Here is a 15809-nt window from a genome sequence, read left to right as displayed (position 1 = left end):
CAGTCAAATTTAAGTGCTTTACAATTTATTCATGTAAAGAACCAATTAATTAAGATATTTAAGAAAATGCAGAAATTATACATAGTAGCAGTAAAACAAAATAACATTACCTAACAGGTAAAGTTGCAGAATCGGTCACTCTAAGGAACATTATCTAGCGCATGCGTCGTGAGGCGCTGATTTCGCGCTTCTTGAACATTTTGAAGTGCAGTGTTGTCGGTTTGCAACGGTCAAAATATTCGAATCATTTTTTATGGTTGAATTATTGTTGTGTTGTTGTGTATGTATTATACTTTTTATTTTTTTGGTAAGTATAGTATTTCTTCTAATTTGATGATTATTGTTCGTTATTAAAATATTATACTTTACAGATTATATTCTCATGGCGTTTTTAAAAACAATATATTATTCCTATTCTTCTGCTAATTACTTTCTTAATTTATTTGTATGCTCATTTAATATATTTTACTTTATAGATCTTTCTCATTTTTAAAATATTTTACTTTTATTCCTTTAGTAAGATTATTTTTAATTTGTTAGCAGTCATATTTTAAGTTATCTTACTTTATAGATTATTTGTGTGCTGCATTTATTATTTTTTTTGTACAATCTTAATATAGGACCATGACTGTTCCTCGGAAGATCTGTTTCCATCGTACCTTCACGAATTCATATCGAGAAATAAATTTAAAAATCATAATATGTTTATGAGCATTTTAAATTGTATCAGGAAGCAATATCCAGTGGAATAGATTTTTTTGTTTTAATTGATTTTGTTTTTTATTATAAAATACATAAATATATCTTTTTTGTTAATTTTATATTAATGTTGTAAATTTACCTAATTATTTAATAAAGAACTTTTAATTAGATAGTTAAACTATCAAAGAAATATAGAGTAAATAAAAAATGAATATACTAATTATAAAGTGATTTGCCGAATTTTATCTCTTTTCGAATTCAACCACATAAATAATATAAGTCATACATGAAAAACATAATAAATTACATATATATTTTTCTAAAAATCATTTCTCTACATATTTCGTTAAAAATGAAATCTGGCAACTATGCTGTCTAAAATCTCCGAAACAGACGATTTCAAATCCAGTTGACGCATGCGCTACAAATATTCCTTAGAGTGACCGATTCTGCAACTTTACCATCTAACATTAATACTAGAATTAAAACTAACTCTTACATGATCTTAATAATCTGATCTGAATAAAACTTTCTTATTACGTTACATATAATTTAGTATTCGGAATATTCATATTACAATTACATCAATAATATAAACACAGTAAAAATACTATCAAAGTATTGAACAAATATGATAACTAAGTATGTAAGAAGATACAAAAGCTCTCACATATGGATGTTCGATCACTTTTGAGATACACATATATAAACAAATTTTAATCGTTTAACTTTTGCCACCATTGCTATTGTACAGGTTACCCGGAGAATATTCCGTGTGATGTTTTGTGTGTTCAAAAACTCAGTTGTGTGAGAACTCACATTGTCATGAAGTAGCATCATTCTCATTCGGTGGTACGTTTTCTTCATTTCTTCGAATACTTCTGACAAACAAATTGTTCTGTAGCATTCAAGATTGGTACGTTATCGACAACATATAAAAGAGGTAAATCAGACTATTATACCTAACATTAATAAAAAGCACGCTAATCAGTTCAATGTTACATTGAGAAAGATCCGAATTAGTATTTTTTTCACAGTTTGTGTATCATATAAAGTGGTTTACAGACACAAAGAAATTACATGTGGAATTGTTGATAAACAACTAAACTATAAGCATTAAAAGTTCAAATTAAAGAGGACAATATTCATATTTTTAAATATAAAGTATGAGAATTTTCTTTCATGTATTATGTGTGTAAAATAAATTGTGAACGACATTGACTTCATCATATTATACAAATGACAAACAGCAACGAAGACCTCATTGCGACATTGTTTTAACGTACACGACGGTGATAAACTCAGAAAAAAGTATTTTTGTCGAAATGTAAATTGACCATTTTGCAACGAAAACATTATTTTGTACAGTAATTGTTATATATATGAGAGTATGCCGAAATGAGTGTAATAATTAATAATTTCAGTCAATGTCACAAACAAAACATCTTAAGGGCTTACGAAAAAGTGTAATATTAAATTTTGACTACAGATTGGTGATTTAAACAAGCCAGTGCAACGTCAACTGGGGTTGACATTCCTGATGATGAAGATACGAACTGAACTATTGACATTAATAAAATTTGATAACATAACGGATAGTTTGTTTGTACAATCTCTTTTTTAACACCATATTCCGCTTGGCAATATTTCTTTTTAGTTCACCGACAATGTAAAAATGATGGTAGGAGGAATTATTTAGTATTGTAGAAAACTTACAAGGCGGTCTTAACATAATTAAACTGCCCTTCTCTTAGAAACAGAATATACACATAAATTACATCCAGGGTAAAATAAACTGAGAGAAAACTGACTGACCAATTTAGTTTTATTATTTTTCCTGATAAAAACGTCTACCTGAGTTATTTTTAAAGTTGTTTTCAGCAAAAGGAAAAAACAATTAATTTACTCGAATTTCATAGAAATGTTTGAATATCTCGACTTAATAATACAAATATTTTACGGTCATATTATACATAAAAAATAATCACTATGGTGAAAATTCTATACATCTTAAAGAATTTGTTTGTAAATTCCAAAGAACAATGAAAAATAAATCAGTCAAATCATTTTTTACGCATCTTCTAACGGCGATTTTGCATATTTTAACAATGATGACTTTTCGGGGAAAATTATCGATAATGTTGAAGTGATTTATCTAAAATATTGTCATCGAAGAGTTTATAAGTTTAATGTAACGGTTGAGGCTTATGGGTCGACGTTTGTTGGAATTATTTTCTGACGTTTCGCCAGCACGAGTGGCTATTATTTGTTGCTCAAAAAATGGTATAACATACGACAAACAGAATTTAGATGAAAAACAGAAACACATTTTGATTCTAGGGAATGAGAAGAATAATGTTTATTTTAGTGATTAGTAGAATCCGAATGATGACAATTTATTACAAAAAAAAATAAACCGATTGGTTAATCCTTTCGGTACAATTCATCCACATAAGTTGATTGGGTGGGCTACGTACCGATTGCTCGAAATATCAATTGCTCGAAATAACGGATGCTCGAACCGGAAATATCCGAGATCATCCGAGGACATCCGAGCCGATGTCAGAAATGCGCGGCAGTCGCTCATGCACATGCTCATGGAAGAACGTGCAGCTGACACGGGCTACGGGAATTTAATTTGAAAATCACCCAACATCGACCGCCAATTATTAATATTCAAGGTTGCGCACCGTATATTATAAATAATGGCTCGTTCACTTTGCAACATCGGTGTATTCAAACTTAATAGTAGCAAAATTTCAATTTTTGGATGTAAATGAATATCTTTTACAATAAAAAATGTAGATTTGTGTAGAGACATATTTAAAATAGTCTCAACATCCATGTTATTCTCTCAGTAGTATTATGCTAGTATTAAATAATATGACAAAGACATCACAGGAAGTGTATGTACACAATTTAAAATTACATATTATATGTATTAAATTAAACTTTTAGCAACAATATTAGTAATATTTTGACGACAGACATCGAAAATCTTAATTAAATTGTGAAATGGGGAAATGTAACAAAAAGTAAATGTGACAAAGACATCATAGGATGTGAAAAATGTATATGGATATTAGTTAAAATTATATTTAGAAATGTTAAAAGTATTTAATTTATTTAAATAGAGAAACATAAAATATGTAACTAGACTTTGTCTGTTATCAAATAAGTAAATAAACACTGTACTCTGAAGATACCTTAACAAAGTTTATTATCTAATGTAATAGTATTAGTTATATACATTATTTTTTATTTATTTATAAACTTAGTATTACTGTTCAGAAGTAATTATTCAAAGTGGAAATAATAAATATTTTAATAATGTATCTTACTTTTTTGTCATACATATTAATTAAAGTAGTTTTATTGATATTGATTATTATAAGTAGTTAGTTAAATCTAGAGAACAGTTTTACAGTTTATCAATTATATGATAATACTCTTACTAGTAAAAGGAAATGTTTGAAAATAATTGATTTTGTTTTTAAAATATTAGTCTTATTTATTAATAATTAATATTAAAACACCTAAATTTCACATCCATTTGATATTGCCTTAATATATAATGGCTATGGTTCATTTGGCAAGTAATTATTTGTTAAAGTTTATGCGCAAATTTAGTTTGATTTATAAATTAATTAAACCGTTAGATATTAAAAAAGTTATTTTATACATATAACCTAACTTAATATAGTTAGATAATTTAAGCACTATGTAGATTAGTGTATATGAAAAACATCAACTAAATAATTTATAATCCAGTCATTTAAGATACTAAAGTATTTTAAATTTATAATAAAGTTTGGTATGATATGGTAATATTAAAGAAAAAACACTAAAATATTACTTGTTATTGGAAAATATTTAATATAAGGCTCAAACAAATGATATGAAAGATTTTATTGCAAAGAAAGTTGTGTAAATAAGACATAAATGTATTTCCAGATGTTCTTTAGTTTTTAATGTTTTTTAAAAAAGTATATATTATCTTAATAGAATAGCTATCAAACTATTAATGTAATTCATTTTCAAATCCTCAGAAGATTACAATATTTATCTGGTTGTCGATGAAGTTAGTGTACAATGCCTCTTTTTGCTGGCATCAAAACAAGTTCACTAATTAATACTGACTAATCTGTCATATATAATTTCTTGAGATTGCCCTCAAATCTTCATGTAAATGTTTCTTCCTTAGTAATCAATAAATGTTGTGTATTGCAGTAAACAAATCGGGAAATAATCTGATTAATAATTGTACCAAACCAAACTTCTTTTCCTGTAATAAATATTATTTAATAAATTTTACACATATGTAAAACCTACTAATATTTATAGTCTATTATAGTTATGTTAGGCGCTGACGATACCGCGTAGACCAAACAAACGAATTAAAATACACCCAGAGTAGGTATCAATGATTTCCTTTAACCGCTCTTGCTAAACATGTTCCTAAATAACGGACGTCCTCAAGCACATTTCGGTCTTACCGAAGGTAGTCGATCGGTTCCGACCTTTCGAGCAATCGGTACGTTCCCAGTTGATTGTATGATTTTTATAGAACAGTTGGTACAGATAACTATCAACAAAAAGTACGGATGGTACAATGGTTTACCAGTCTCCCCAACTATCCCTCTATTTTTTTTAAATATTTTATTTATGATTTCTATTCTACCACATATTAAAATTATTATAAAAACTGTTTTTTAAACAATTTTAAACGACGTACGTTTAAGATGAAATAGAAATATTTTTCATGTTATTATTAGATACGAAAGTTCAGAAATATTTTTATTATTACATAAAGTTTACAATTATTTTTTAATATGAAAAAAAAAAATTTATTCATTTTTGTATGTGCATACTGGATCGTGGGTGCTACAGTTTCAATTAAATATTTATATGAATTTTTAGACAATTTGTATAATTGGAAAAACTTCTGTAATTCTTTTGCCACGATAATTAATCGATAATTAATTGATGGCGAACAATCGCGCTGAACTCGAGCCTCTATAACAAATTGTTATTATATAAAGTATTAATGTTTAACATTTACAAAAAATTTTATCATTAAATATTATTTTCTACACTTTTAAATCTAAAATAAATCTAAACTCTTATTTTATTGCTCAACCAAAATGCGTAATATGATATCTGTAATAATGTTCCAACAAATATATTGATTTGTTAATTTTTTAACAAGCTTATTCTATAATTGTATTGGGTTGGCAACTAAGTAATTGCGGATTTTTTTTAGAAAATCAAACACAATTTTTTCAGAGAACTAAATAACTTTACTCTGTAATGAATTGCCCATTTTGATCAATGACCTTTTGCCCTCTTTCAGGCAGCATCATAATCCCAAGTTCATAAAACTTCTGGTTTTTATTAGCAAAAAACTGAATCAGGTACGATTTGACATCATCATCATTATTGAAATTTTTACCATTCAAGGAGTTTTGTAAAGATCGAAACAAAAAGTAATCAGATGGTGCAAGGTCAGGACTATATTGTGGATGTGGCAAAACATCCCAACCATGCTCCAATAATTTTTGCCGAGTGACCAAAGATGTGTGTGGCCTTGCATTGTCGTGATGGAATACGACACCTTTTCAATTTGTCAATTCGGGCCGCTTTTCTTCAACTGTATTGTTTAATTTCATTAGTTGTTCGATGTAGACAACAGAATTGATAGTTCGGTTGGGTGGTAAGAGTTCAAAGTAGACAATTCCTTTATAATCCCACCAAACTGATAACAAAATCTTCTTTTGATGAATACCAGCTTTTGATGTTGTTTGACCTGGTTCACCTGGCCTGCTTCACGGTCTTTTCCGATTGATATTGTTGTAAACAACCCATTTTTCATTGCCAGTTATCAGTCGTTTTAAAAATGGATCATTTTCATTACGTTTCTTTAGCAAATCGCGGCGGTTAATGCGTTGCGTTAAATGCGTTTCTTTCAGTTCGTGAGAAACCCATGTATCGTGGTTTTGAACATAGCCAAGTGGTTTCAAGTGATTTTTAATACATGTATTTGATACCTGAAGCTTCTCTGCAATCTCACGTGTTGTACTGTGACGATCCGAATCGATTATTGCTTTGATTAGGTCGTCATCAACTTCAACTGGACGACCAGAGCGTTTATCACCTTTGAGTGAAAAATCACCAGAACGAAATTTGGCAAACCAATTTTGAAACTGCCGTTCTTATAAGGCTTCGTCGCCATAAACAGCACATAACTTTTTGTGGGCTTGCGATACGTTTTTCCCTTGACGGAAATAAAAAAGCAAAATATGACGAAAATGTTCCTTTTGATCTTCCATCTTTCAACGAACGCCAACCGATCAAAAAACTTTTTTTTACTGATTGATAGTTGAATTTCCAACTATTAAATAACAAAATGTGTTTTACATTTGGACTACGCCAGCAAACCTAAAAATTCAACTGAAGCCATCAATGAGTGAAATCCGCAATGACTTACTTGCCAACCCAATATAATTATGCTAAATATATTGTATATTTAAATAATTTAATAATAATAGTATTTCTCTCAGAATAAACTTATTGTATAATAATGGTTAATAATTGACCATAAATAAATGTTTATTATTTATTATATTATTATTATTATTCATTTTATAATTGTAGTACTCTTATCGATTGCATTTCTTTACATTGAAACGAATATTTTCTACATTCACACTGACCCAAAAGTTTCATTGTAATAATGCAAAGATAACACAAAATGTTGCGGACCGCAAATCTTATTTAATACGCTTTGCGAATAAATACACAAAACTTCAATAAAAAAAACAGGTCATAAATAACTGCAGTCGTGTTTCAATTCGGAAACCGATGCGTGCCGAACGTAATAAACGAAAACGAGTACTCCGAAATGGTCTTAGACCCCAGAAAGTCGGTTTCCGAAACAGCTGATTTTTGGTTACGTGTTTGGCATCATGATTTTCGTTCTCTCATAAATTTTTTTGAGAGATAAAACGGCAAAATAAACAAGAGAAAAGCGACTATTTTGCAGACCTCCCGGAAAATTACTTTTCGGACGGGATCAAAAAGTTGGAATAAGTGTATCGATCTGAATATATAGGGCACTTTCAATAGTACAATGAAACGATAAAAATAAAATATGTACATCAATTAAATTCAGTCCAAGGATACTCACTATACACACTTCCATACATAATTTTTCTGAATAGCACCTTCTTCTCTTCTTCTCTTCTTCTTTTAAACATGCGTTAACGAAACAGCGCAAGCATAACAACTTCTTATGACTTGCGTTAGGTTAGCTTGTACATATAATTTTCAAATTTCAAGAAGCATTCCAGAAAAAAATAAAACAGTACCTACGATTGTAGTATAGACGATAATCATGATAAACATTTTCAGAATCCGACATCTTCAGCATGGCAAAATTCCACAACTGCTGTTTTGACCAGACCAAAAATGTTAAAAAGAAACTTTACATAAAGAAAAGAAAATCGATAGCCTCCCTACGAGGTATATCCTAAGTAAATATTCGCCATCAATAGTTTTAGAGTAGTTGATGTCGTAACACGACGCATATATGAAGAAGTTTGAATCTTTTTGAAATTATAGATTGGGAAATTCTGCTGTTTGCAACACTACTCTTCATAATAAGATATAATATTTTAATATGAGAGGTTTATGTCACAAAGCATCGTTATTTAATATATATAAAAACATATATGCAATTAGGGAGGAAAACCTCTGCATGAAATTACTGATAATATTCCATATTTCACAATTATTCGTAGTTATAAATACATTTGAGTAGGTGGAACAAGCCGTGCAGTTTCACAGAAGATGCTTCTGTCCAAAATCCTAAACAAAGAACCCAAAACTAAAAATGTATACTATTAATATTGCCTGGCTTATTTATGTTACCGTTCCCAAATGTGTTTAAAATTATTTGAAACCTCTTGGAAGACTAATAAAATAAACCAACCCTTAATAGCCAATAAACTTTGAACCTTTTAGAATTAAACATTGGTTTTATGCAAATACAAATTGCTACTTATTCAGTATGTAATCTCCTCTAAATTTCTTGTTCCACTCTGCTCTACAAAATTACGATGGATTGACTTTAGACAAATTACTCTATATACATTACCGATCCAGAAATCCCCAGTTTGGTCCTCCCCCGAATTAGTAGAGGTTGCGGTTGTAAGAGCCAATCCTTGGAGAGGGGTTTTTAGTCGGTAGAAATCCGACACTGTCTTCGACTTCCGTCAGGAGTGCGTCTTTAAAAGATTTACCATTCAATATATTACTTCACATCGCACATGTCTTCATAACTTAGTTATGTGTTGGTTTGTAACAAACAAACAAGACTAGGTTTGTATGTATATGTATAACTACATAAAAGTACATATACTAGTACCAGTTGGCATTCGTTATTGTTAATAACTATGATTAAACAAAACTAATGGAAACTGTATACTCTTTATGTTTACAACCTGAAACATAATGTGGTTGGAATGGAAAAAATCTACTTTCTTAGAATTTTAATATTGTAATATTAATTGGGATCAAATATTGTATAGAATAATGTATCATTTTTTAAAAAGATATTCAAATTAATTTTTTTTTTTTTTTTTTCATTTACTAAGGTGACGTCTAAGAAAACATGTGAAAATCGTGTATAACATTTGCCATTAACTGGTTGATTGCTTGTTTTTTTCTTATTTTATTGTATATTAAATTTAGTTTTATTAATATAAAAATATGTGTTTATTAATTAAAATTTTATATATTTTAATCCTTAATAACCGAGAGTTTCAATTTTGATACCAATCTTTTAAACCGAATATTCACATTACTATTAGTTTTTTTATAGGTTGGCTGTACATATTTTACTGTTGTATAATATTTTTTCCAACGAAATTAAAAAAATCAAATGTCATTATTGTTTTATTTTATCTATGACATATTACTTGCGCAGCAAAGTGACCAAGTAAACACATTTTACTAAAAGTTTTGTTGAATACAACTTTGATATATTTTCTTTTTCTGAAGAATATAAATACTTTTGAGGTAAGTGAATGTATTATTCTCGCTATGATATAATTATTTGCGAGTGCATGTTTTACTTGAAGAAAGTAGTGCTATTTTAGTGAGTATCAATTTTGATACTTCAGGCATTCCGCTCTACATAAAACCTACCTACTAATTCTTTAGCTATAAAAACTTTTTGAACTTCCGATTCATTATTTTTCTGCATCTAGCTTGGTGTTGGGATTACTTTGATTTTTATTTTATTATAGAAATTTATCAAAAATGCGACCAGAAGAGATTGAGAGCATATTGAGGCTCTTCTACCACTTGTTAGACATGACTGTCATCAATGCTTGGGTACTATACAAAAAGGTAAACACAATGAGAGGAAAACTTCAGAAGAATATTATGAAATTAGTAGATTTTAGAACTGAGCGTGCCGATACTTTATGTAGATATCAAAGTCGCTCAAAAAATAAAAGGGGAAGACAAGACACTACAGTACCTTCTAAAAGACCCCGGACAGGTGTACAAGTACTACCCTCTACTGACGTGCATTGCGATTGTATTGGTCATGAAAAAATATTTATGGATTCTAGAAATAAGTGTAAATTTAATAATTGTAGGAAACTTACCTCCTGGTTCTGTAAAAAGTGTAAAGTGTCGTTATGCGATACTGAAGTATCTAGACCCTCAAGCAAACACAGTAATATTAAAAATAAATCATTTTTGTAAATCAAGCTACTAAGGGTTAAGTTTTATAACATTTATAAAATATGTACTATTCATTTTGGATTAAAATCGAAACGTTTTTTTATTAACTAAAACAGAGACAGACAAGTTATTTGTCAATTTGAAGTTGAAATAACATCAACATCATTTGAAATAAATAAAATAAGGCTTCTCTTTTATTCGATTTTGTAAATTTCGTACTATAAACAGATATACGTCACAGGAAAAGTAGATCCTCCAGTAAGAGTTGACCCTGTCTAAGTAAAGTCATTTGTACTATTCTTTTAGGTTTAGTTTTTTCATGTGTTTAGCTTGCTCTTCCAGACATTGGAAAGCTTCATTTATTTTCTCAGTAGACTTGTCCGGATCAGTGAGGATCACCATCCTCAATCCAATCCAATCTTCGCACTTCAGCACAAAATTTTAATTTATTTCATTTTCTTCAGTATTCCCACTCATATCATATGTTCTATGTGTTGGTTGGATCTCTTGACACTGCCCTGACTTTGGCATGTTGCGGTTTGCTATATACCACACATTAATCGGAGGTTGCGATTGAAAATCAACTAAATCTATATTCTACCCTTTTATTTACTTCTATAATAATTATAATAATAATAATAAATATCCACTCTTCCTTACGATCCATTTTTCCTGTAACATCTATTTTTTAAAACAAAACGTAAACACTAGATACTATAACATACAAAATATTACGAAACAACGATCAGTAGATAATAAAAACCTGCTTTGATTCCATATGGTTCTAGTCCGTTTGTTTCAATCTTTACTCACGAATTTACATTTTTATACTTAAAGACACACTCGTAATATAAGACTCATCATTACAATTTCTTCTTTTTTGACGAACATTTGTGATACGTTACTGTTTGCCCCTTTTTTCCCCTACTGCGTAACAATGGTATAAAAGTGATTTATTTGGCCTCCTTTTAATTCTAAGTGATTTTCGAGTTGCACAGCTTATGTTAAAAGTGCCGTTCGGATTATTTGTTTCAGTATTTTGGGTGTGGATTTCATTTCTTTTTCTTCCTCTCCTTCTGGCAGGTGCACTTTCTTTACATTCAGATGTATTAGAAGTGCAAGCCACATCATTACTTTCCTCAATCGTATTTTTCACGTCCGGTTCACAGTTTTTGTTAATTGTAAAAGTACTGTTTGTATCATAATTAGTTAATCCCCTTATGCCCAGAATATTGGTCTCATTACTCAGGGTATGAATTTCCTTTTTTCTTCTTCCTCTTCTTGTGGCAGTAGAATTTTCTTTACATTCAGATGTACTGGGAATGCAGACCACATCATTACTTTCGTCTATAACATTTTCCAAGTTTGGTTTCTGATTTATGTAATTATCAGCATGATTTTTAATTGCGTTATTCTTAGATTTATTTGTATCTAACACTTTTTCTAAACTAACACTTTTAATATTACTGTTTGTCTTCAATTTATTTGGCTTAGATTTTTCTCCTTTGGTTTTAACCAAATTACTTTGTCTTGTCTCTAAAATGTAGCAATTGTATAACAGTCCAGAAGTTGCAATTTTCCTTTTTCTAAGAGATTTTCGGGTACCTAAAAATATTTGTTAATGACCTAAACTCATAACCGTAGTATGCTATTAATTACTTTCACGCACACCTTTTTCTATCATCGGTTTCTTATTATCATTTTTATTCTTTTGTGTCTTTGCTTTGATTAATTCTTCAGATTTAGTTGTATCGTCTCTCTTGGGTTGTTTCAATGGCTTCATCCGTTGTCCCATTTGTTTACTGTCATTTTCTAAAGAAACTTCTGTCTTTGTATTGACTGATGGATTTAATTTTTCAACTGGTTGAATCCGTCTCTGATTATTCTCTTTAATTGTTTGTAGACTTTTTTCTAATGATTCTTCCTGCTCTGGGATATCCTGTATAATGACTTCATCTTCACTTCGCGACCTTTTTGATTGAATTTTTCTATTGCGTGTAATTATGGTGCTTTCCGTGGCTGGTAATTTTCTTTGTGGTTCGCGTGAAACGATAACATTGTTACTTGAATTTTCTTTATAGAAATCAGGCTCTGCTGAATGTTTCGGTGAAGAGCTCACATGTTTCCCTAAAAGAATAATGCATTGCACAACAAATAAAATTATCACAAGTAAAACATTATTACCTTCACTCAATTTCTTACAGCTGTATTTTTTAGTTTGCGTCCTTGTTTGAATGAAATCCTTAAAATTCACTATTTTAGCAACGACTTCATTCTCAGTTTGACTATTTTCTGTAGGAACTGTTTCAGTATTTTTCACTGGTCTTATTTCTTTAACTAGTGATGCGATGTGACTCCGATTATCTTTGTTAGGTTCGTTAATTACATACATATTTTTACCCAATGATGTAACATCTGGAATATTCCCAGTAAAGTTTCGTGTATTTTCCATCTTATCTAATAAAAGTAGATCTTGTAGTTCAGATTCCCAAGGACTCTCTCTCTTTTTTATTTCGTTGTGTGAAAATAAAGTTTTATAAAGCGTGAAATCTTCAAAATCAATATCACTAACTGGAGAGGTAGAACTACTATTGAAGTTAATTGTAGGTTGGACATTTTGTTTACTCTTTGTCGTTGGATCATTTTTAGAAACCGCAGAGCTTAATAGTTTATTTACCACTGACATAAGTCTACCACCCCCTTTCGTTTTCCCCCCCAATAACTTTGGTGTATCTTTGAAATTATTATTTTTGCTTAATGGTATATCGGATTGTAATTGTTGTAATCTATTTAAAACTGACGAATTTAAATGTTCATTTATTTCTCTATCTTCCATTGATAACAGGACAGAATCATTAACATTATCAATTTCCAAATTTGTTTTGTCACAAATTTTATTGCTTAAAGCATTATTGCAAAGTTCTTTAAAGAAGTACTTTGAAAGTCCTGTTTTATCGAGCTTGGCATTTGATGTGGTTATTATGTTTAGTTTCTGTAATGTTTTCGGAATTGTTGTACAAGATGATCCTTCTGTAATCGCTTGTTCAAGTGATTTCCGACAATTTAAACATTTCTCACGAGAGGTGGCTTTGCGTTTTATAGAACAACTAGATTTTTCCATATTATTTTTGAGAATCTTTTTTATTGATCTAGTAACATAACTACATTGTTCTTCCTCAGAAACATTGGGTTGATATGATTTTTTCAGTTGAGACTGACTGTCCAAGTTTTTTCTGTCCTGTCTAATTTGACTCGGACTACTTAATGTGTGATGTGGTTCATGTACAACTGCCTCAAACTGTCCATTTTGATAATCCGTTTCATTATCAGAAAAATTTATTGAAGAAATGTCACTTGGAAATGGATCCTGTAAGTGTCCTTTGACTGTGGGAGTGCTGCATAACATATCCTTTCTAACTTCCGTCTTAAATAGCAATGATTTCCGCAAACTAATTTTGGCTTTTTTTGAGCAATCATACGGATTATTGTTATTAGGTTTAAACATCTATAAGAAAACGTTAATGTTAATTGATAAGCTATACTATATTACTCTATTAATAAATGACATACCAGTAACTGGTCTAGTTTTGAATACACATCTTCATTGGGAGATTCTACTCCAGAATTTTTTCTGAAAATAATTGAATGGTACATAATTTATCTGTTTTGAAACATACATGTATGTTCTAAGATGAGCAACACACTACCTTCAAGTGACGTTCATACAGTATAAATATATAAACACTGTAATAATAATAAGGATTGCCTGTCTAGCTTATGTTTATGCTTATTTACGATTTAATTTAATACCTTGCATCTGAAGTTCGTCGCATTCCGAAAGTATATGTACACACTCAAAAGAGACGACGACTTTCAAAGTTGACATTTAGAACCGCAATTCACAAAAATGTCATTGGTTTGCATTTGTTTTGCCATACGCATCCCCAGATAAACATTTGTGGCCTCACACTACTTTGTGAATATATATTTCCTTATCCAAGCACGGATAATCCGAAGAAGAGTTTAACGTTTTAAATTGTTTAATTATGTATGTATAGCATATGTACATATACGACATTACCCAACATCTACATTACATTATACAGTGGGAATCTGAATTTAGAGAGAGACAGTAGAAGTCTGTCCATGGTGGGAGACTTACTGTCTCTTTCAGGATTCAGATGGATCAAACTCTTTTCGTACTGTATAATTATGTACAATCGGCTTCAGAGTGGCATTACCACTCTAAGGTCGAGTTTCGTTTGCGAACTGAACAAGCGGGTTCGCATAAATGATCCCCAAATTTACATTTATTTATATTTTAGTAAGTAACAATTTTGTGTGACCATCTCAACGCAACACTTCTGTAAATTTAAAAATTTTTGAGTACTGCTATAATTATATTGTTATAAAATTATTATTTATAACTCTGGACTATAACACTTTTTGTAGATATTGGATTAAACGTAAAAAAGCAGCCGCTATATGATTAGAACAAGTCGTTCACTAAATAAACGGTTTTTAATTAATGATGACCACATAATAATTTATTATCCCAATTTTGCTTACAACTAAACCTCATTTAGTTAATGAATTCTCAAACAAGCGAAATAATACACAACATATTTTAACAAGTTACATAATATACAACACTGATATTTTCAAATTGTTTAATGGAAAAGTAATGTTATGTATCAGGGGTGGCCAAGCTCCTTAATGGTCCGAGCCATTTTTCAAAATTTGAAATGTTTCGCATATTATGTATGCTTTTTGAAAGGTACAAAATATGTGTATTGATTATTAAAAATTAAACATTTATTTTACTTCTACTGATAATTCTGGAATGAAAAGGGAACGGGGGAACAAATAATCTTTCAAAGAGCCGCAGGTTGCCCACCTCTGCTACATATTAATAAAATCATAAATATCTTAGTTTTTATCAATAGGATTAATTTTAGTTCATAACAGATGAGAAAAAGATAAAGAATTTTTTTTCTAATTTTATATATTTTTAATAGGGGGGGTTCTGGGCGGGGCTTGACGAGAACAAAGTATTTTATTTGGAGTGGTAATGCCATTCTGTAGCCGCCTGTACACTTGTATGTACGGTCAGCGTCAGATCTGCTGAAAACTGATTAAAAACAATTAATCTACGTTGCACTGTCGAAAGGTAAAAAAGATGCCTCGAAACATTTCCGATAAAATGCGAATGCGAATTATATTTTTACACGAACAATAATACAGAGATATGTCTACATCTAAAACCCTGTTGTAATATTTGTTCTTCATTTTTTGAGAATCTTGTATATGAAAAACTGCTCATAATTATTTGATCGAATTCAATTTTAGTTACA

The 15809-nt window shown here is 30.0% G+C and overlaps 1 protein-coding gene across 2 annotated transcripts; it reads right to left on the bottom strand.

Moving 5' to 3' along the window:
- Positions 1-11044: 11044 nt before the first annotated feature.
- LOC109607521 (uncharacterized) lies at positions 11045-14495 on the bottom strand. 2 transcript variants are annotated; one of them, XM_020023998.2, is made up of 5 exons: positions 14266-14495; positions 14026-14086; positions 12640-13960; positions 12115-12582; positions 11045-12060 (listed from the first exon to the last, which is right to left on the bottom strand). In XM_020023998.2, the coding sequence occupies exons 1-5, from the start codon at positions 14286-14288 to the stop codon at positions 11357-11359; spliced, it is 2577 nt and encodes an 858-aa protein (XP_019879557.2). In that variant the 5' UTR covers positions 14289-14495; the 3' UTR covers positions 11045-11356. The 2 variants fall into 2 exon arrangements, with proteins under 2 accessions (XP_019879557.2, XP_019879558.2); XM_020023999.2 differs by having other exon boundaries at positions 12127-12582.
- Between the last annotated feature and the right edge of the window lie 1314 nt (positions 14496-15809).

Source organism: Aethina tumida, chromosome 3, assembly GCF_024364675.1.
Source record: "Aethina tumida isolate Nest 87 chromosome 3, icAetTumi1.1, whole genome shotgun sequence".
NCBI classification, from domain to species: Eukaryota; Metazoa; Arthropoda; class Insecta; order Coleoptera; family Nitidulidae; genus Aethina; species Aethina tumida.
Note: the sequence above shows the minus strand (reverse complement) of the source record. Positions and strands in the feature narration are given on the sequence as shown.

Bases quoted from the DNA above. Each gene is read 5' to 3' on its own strand.
- LOC109607521 (XM_020023998.2), bottom strand. From the start codon at position 14,288: ATGCGACGAACTTCAGATGCAAG. The intron at 12,583-12,639 runs GTAATAATGTTT...TTATTCTTTTAG, and splicing joins CTGTAAGAAATTGAGTGAAG to GGAAACATGTGAGCTCTTCA. The intron at 12,061-12,114 runs GTAATTAATAGC...AAATATTTTTAG, and splicing joins AGAAAAAGGTGTGCGTGAAA to GTACCCGAAAATCTCTTAGA.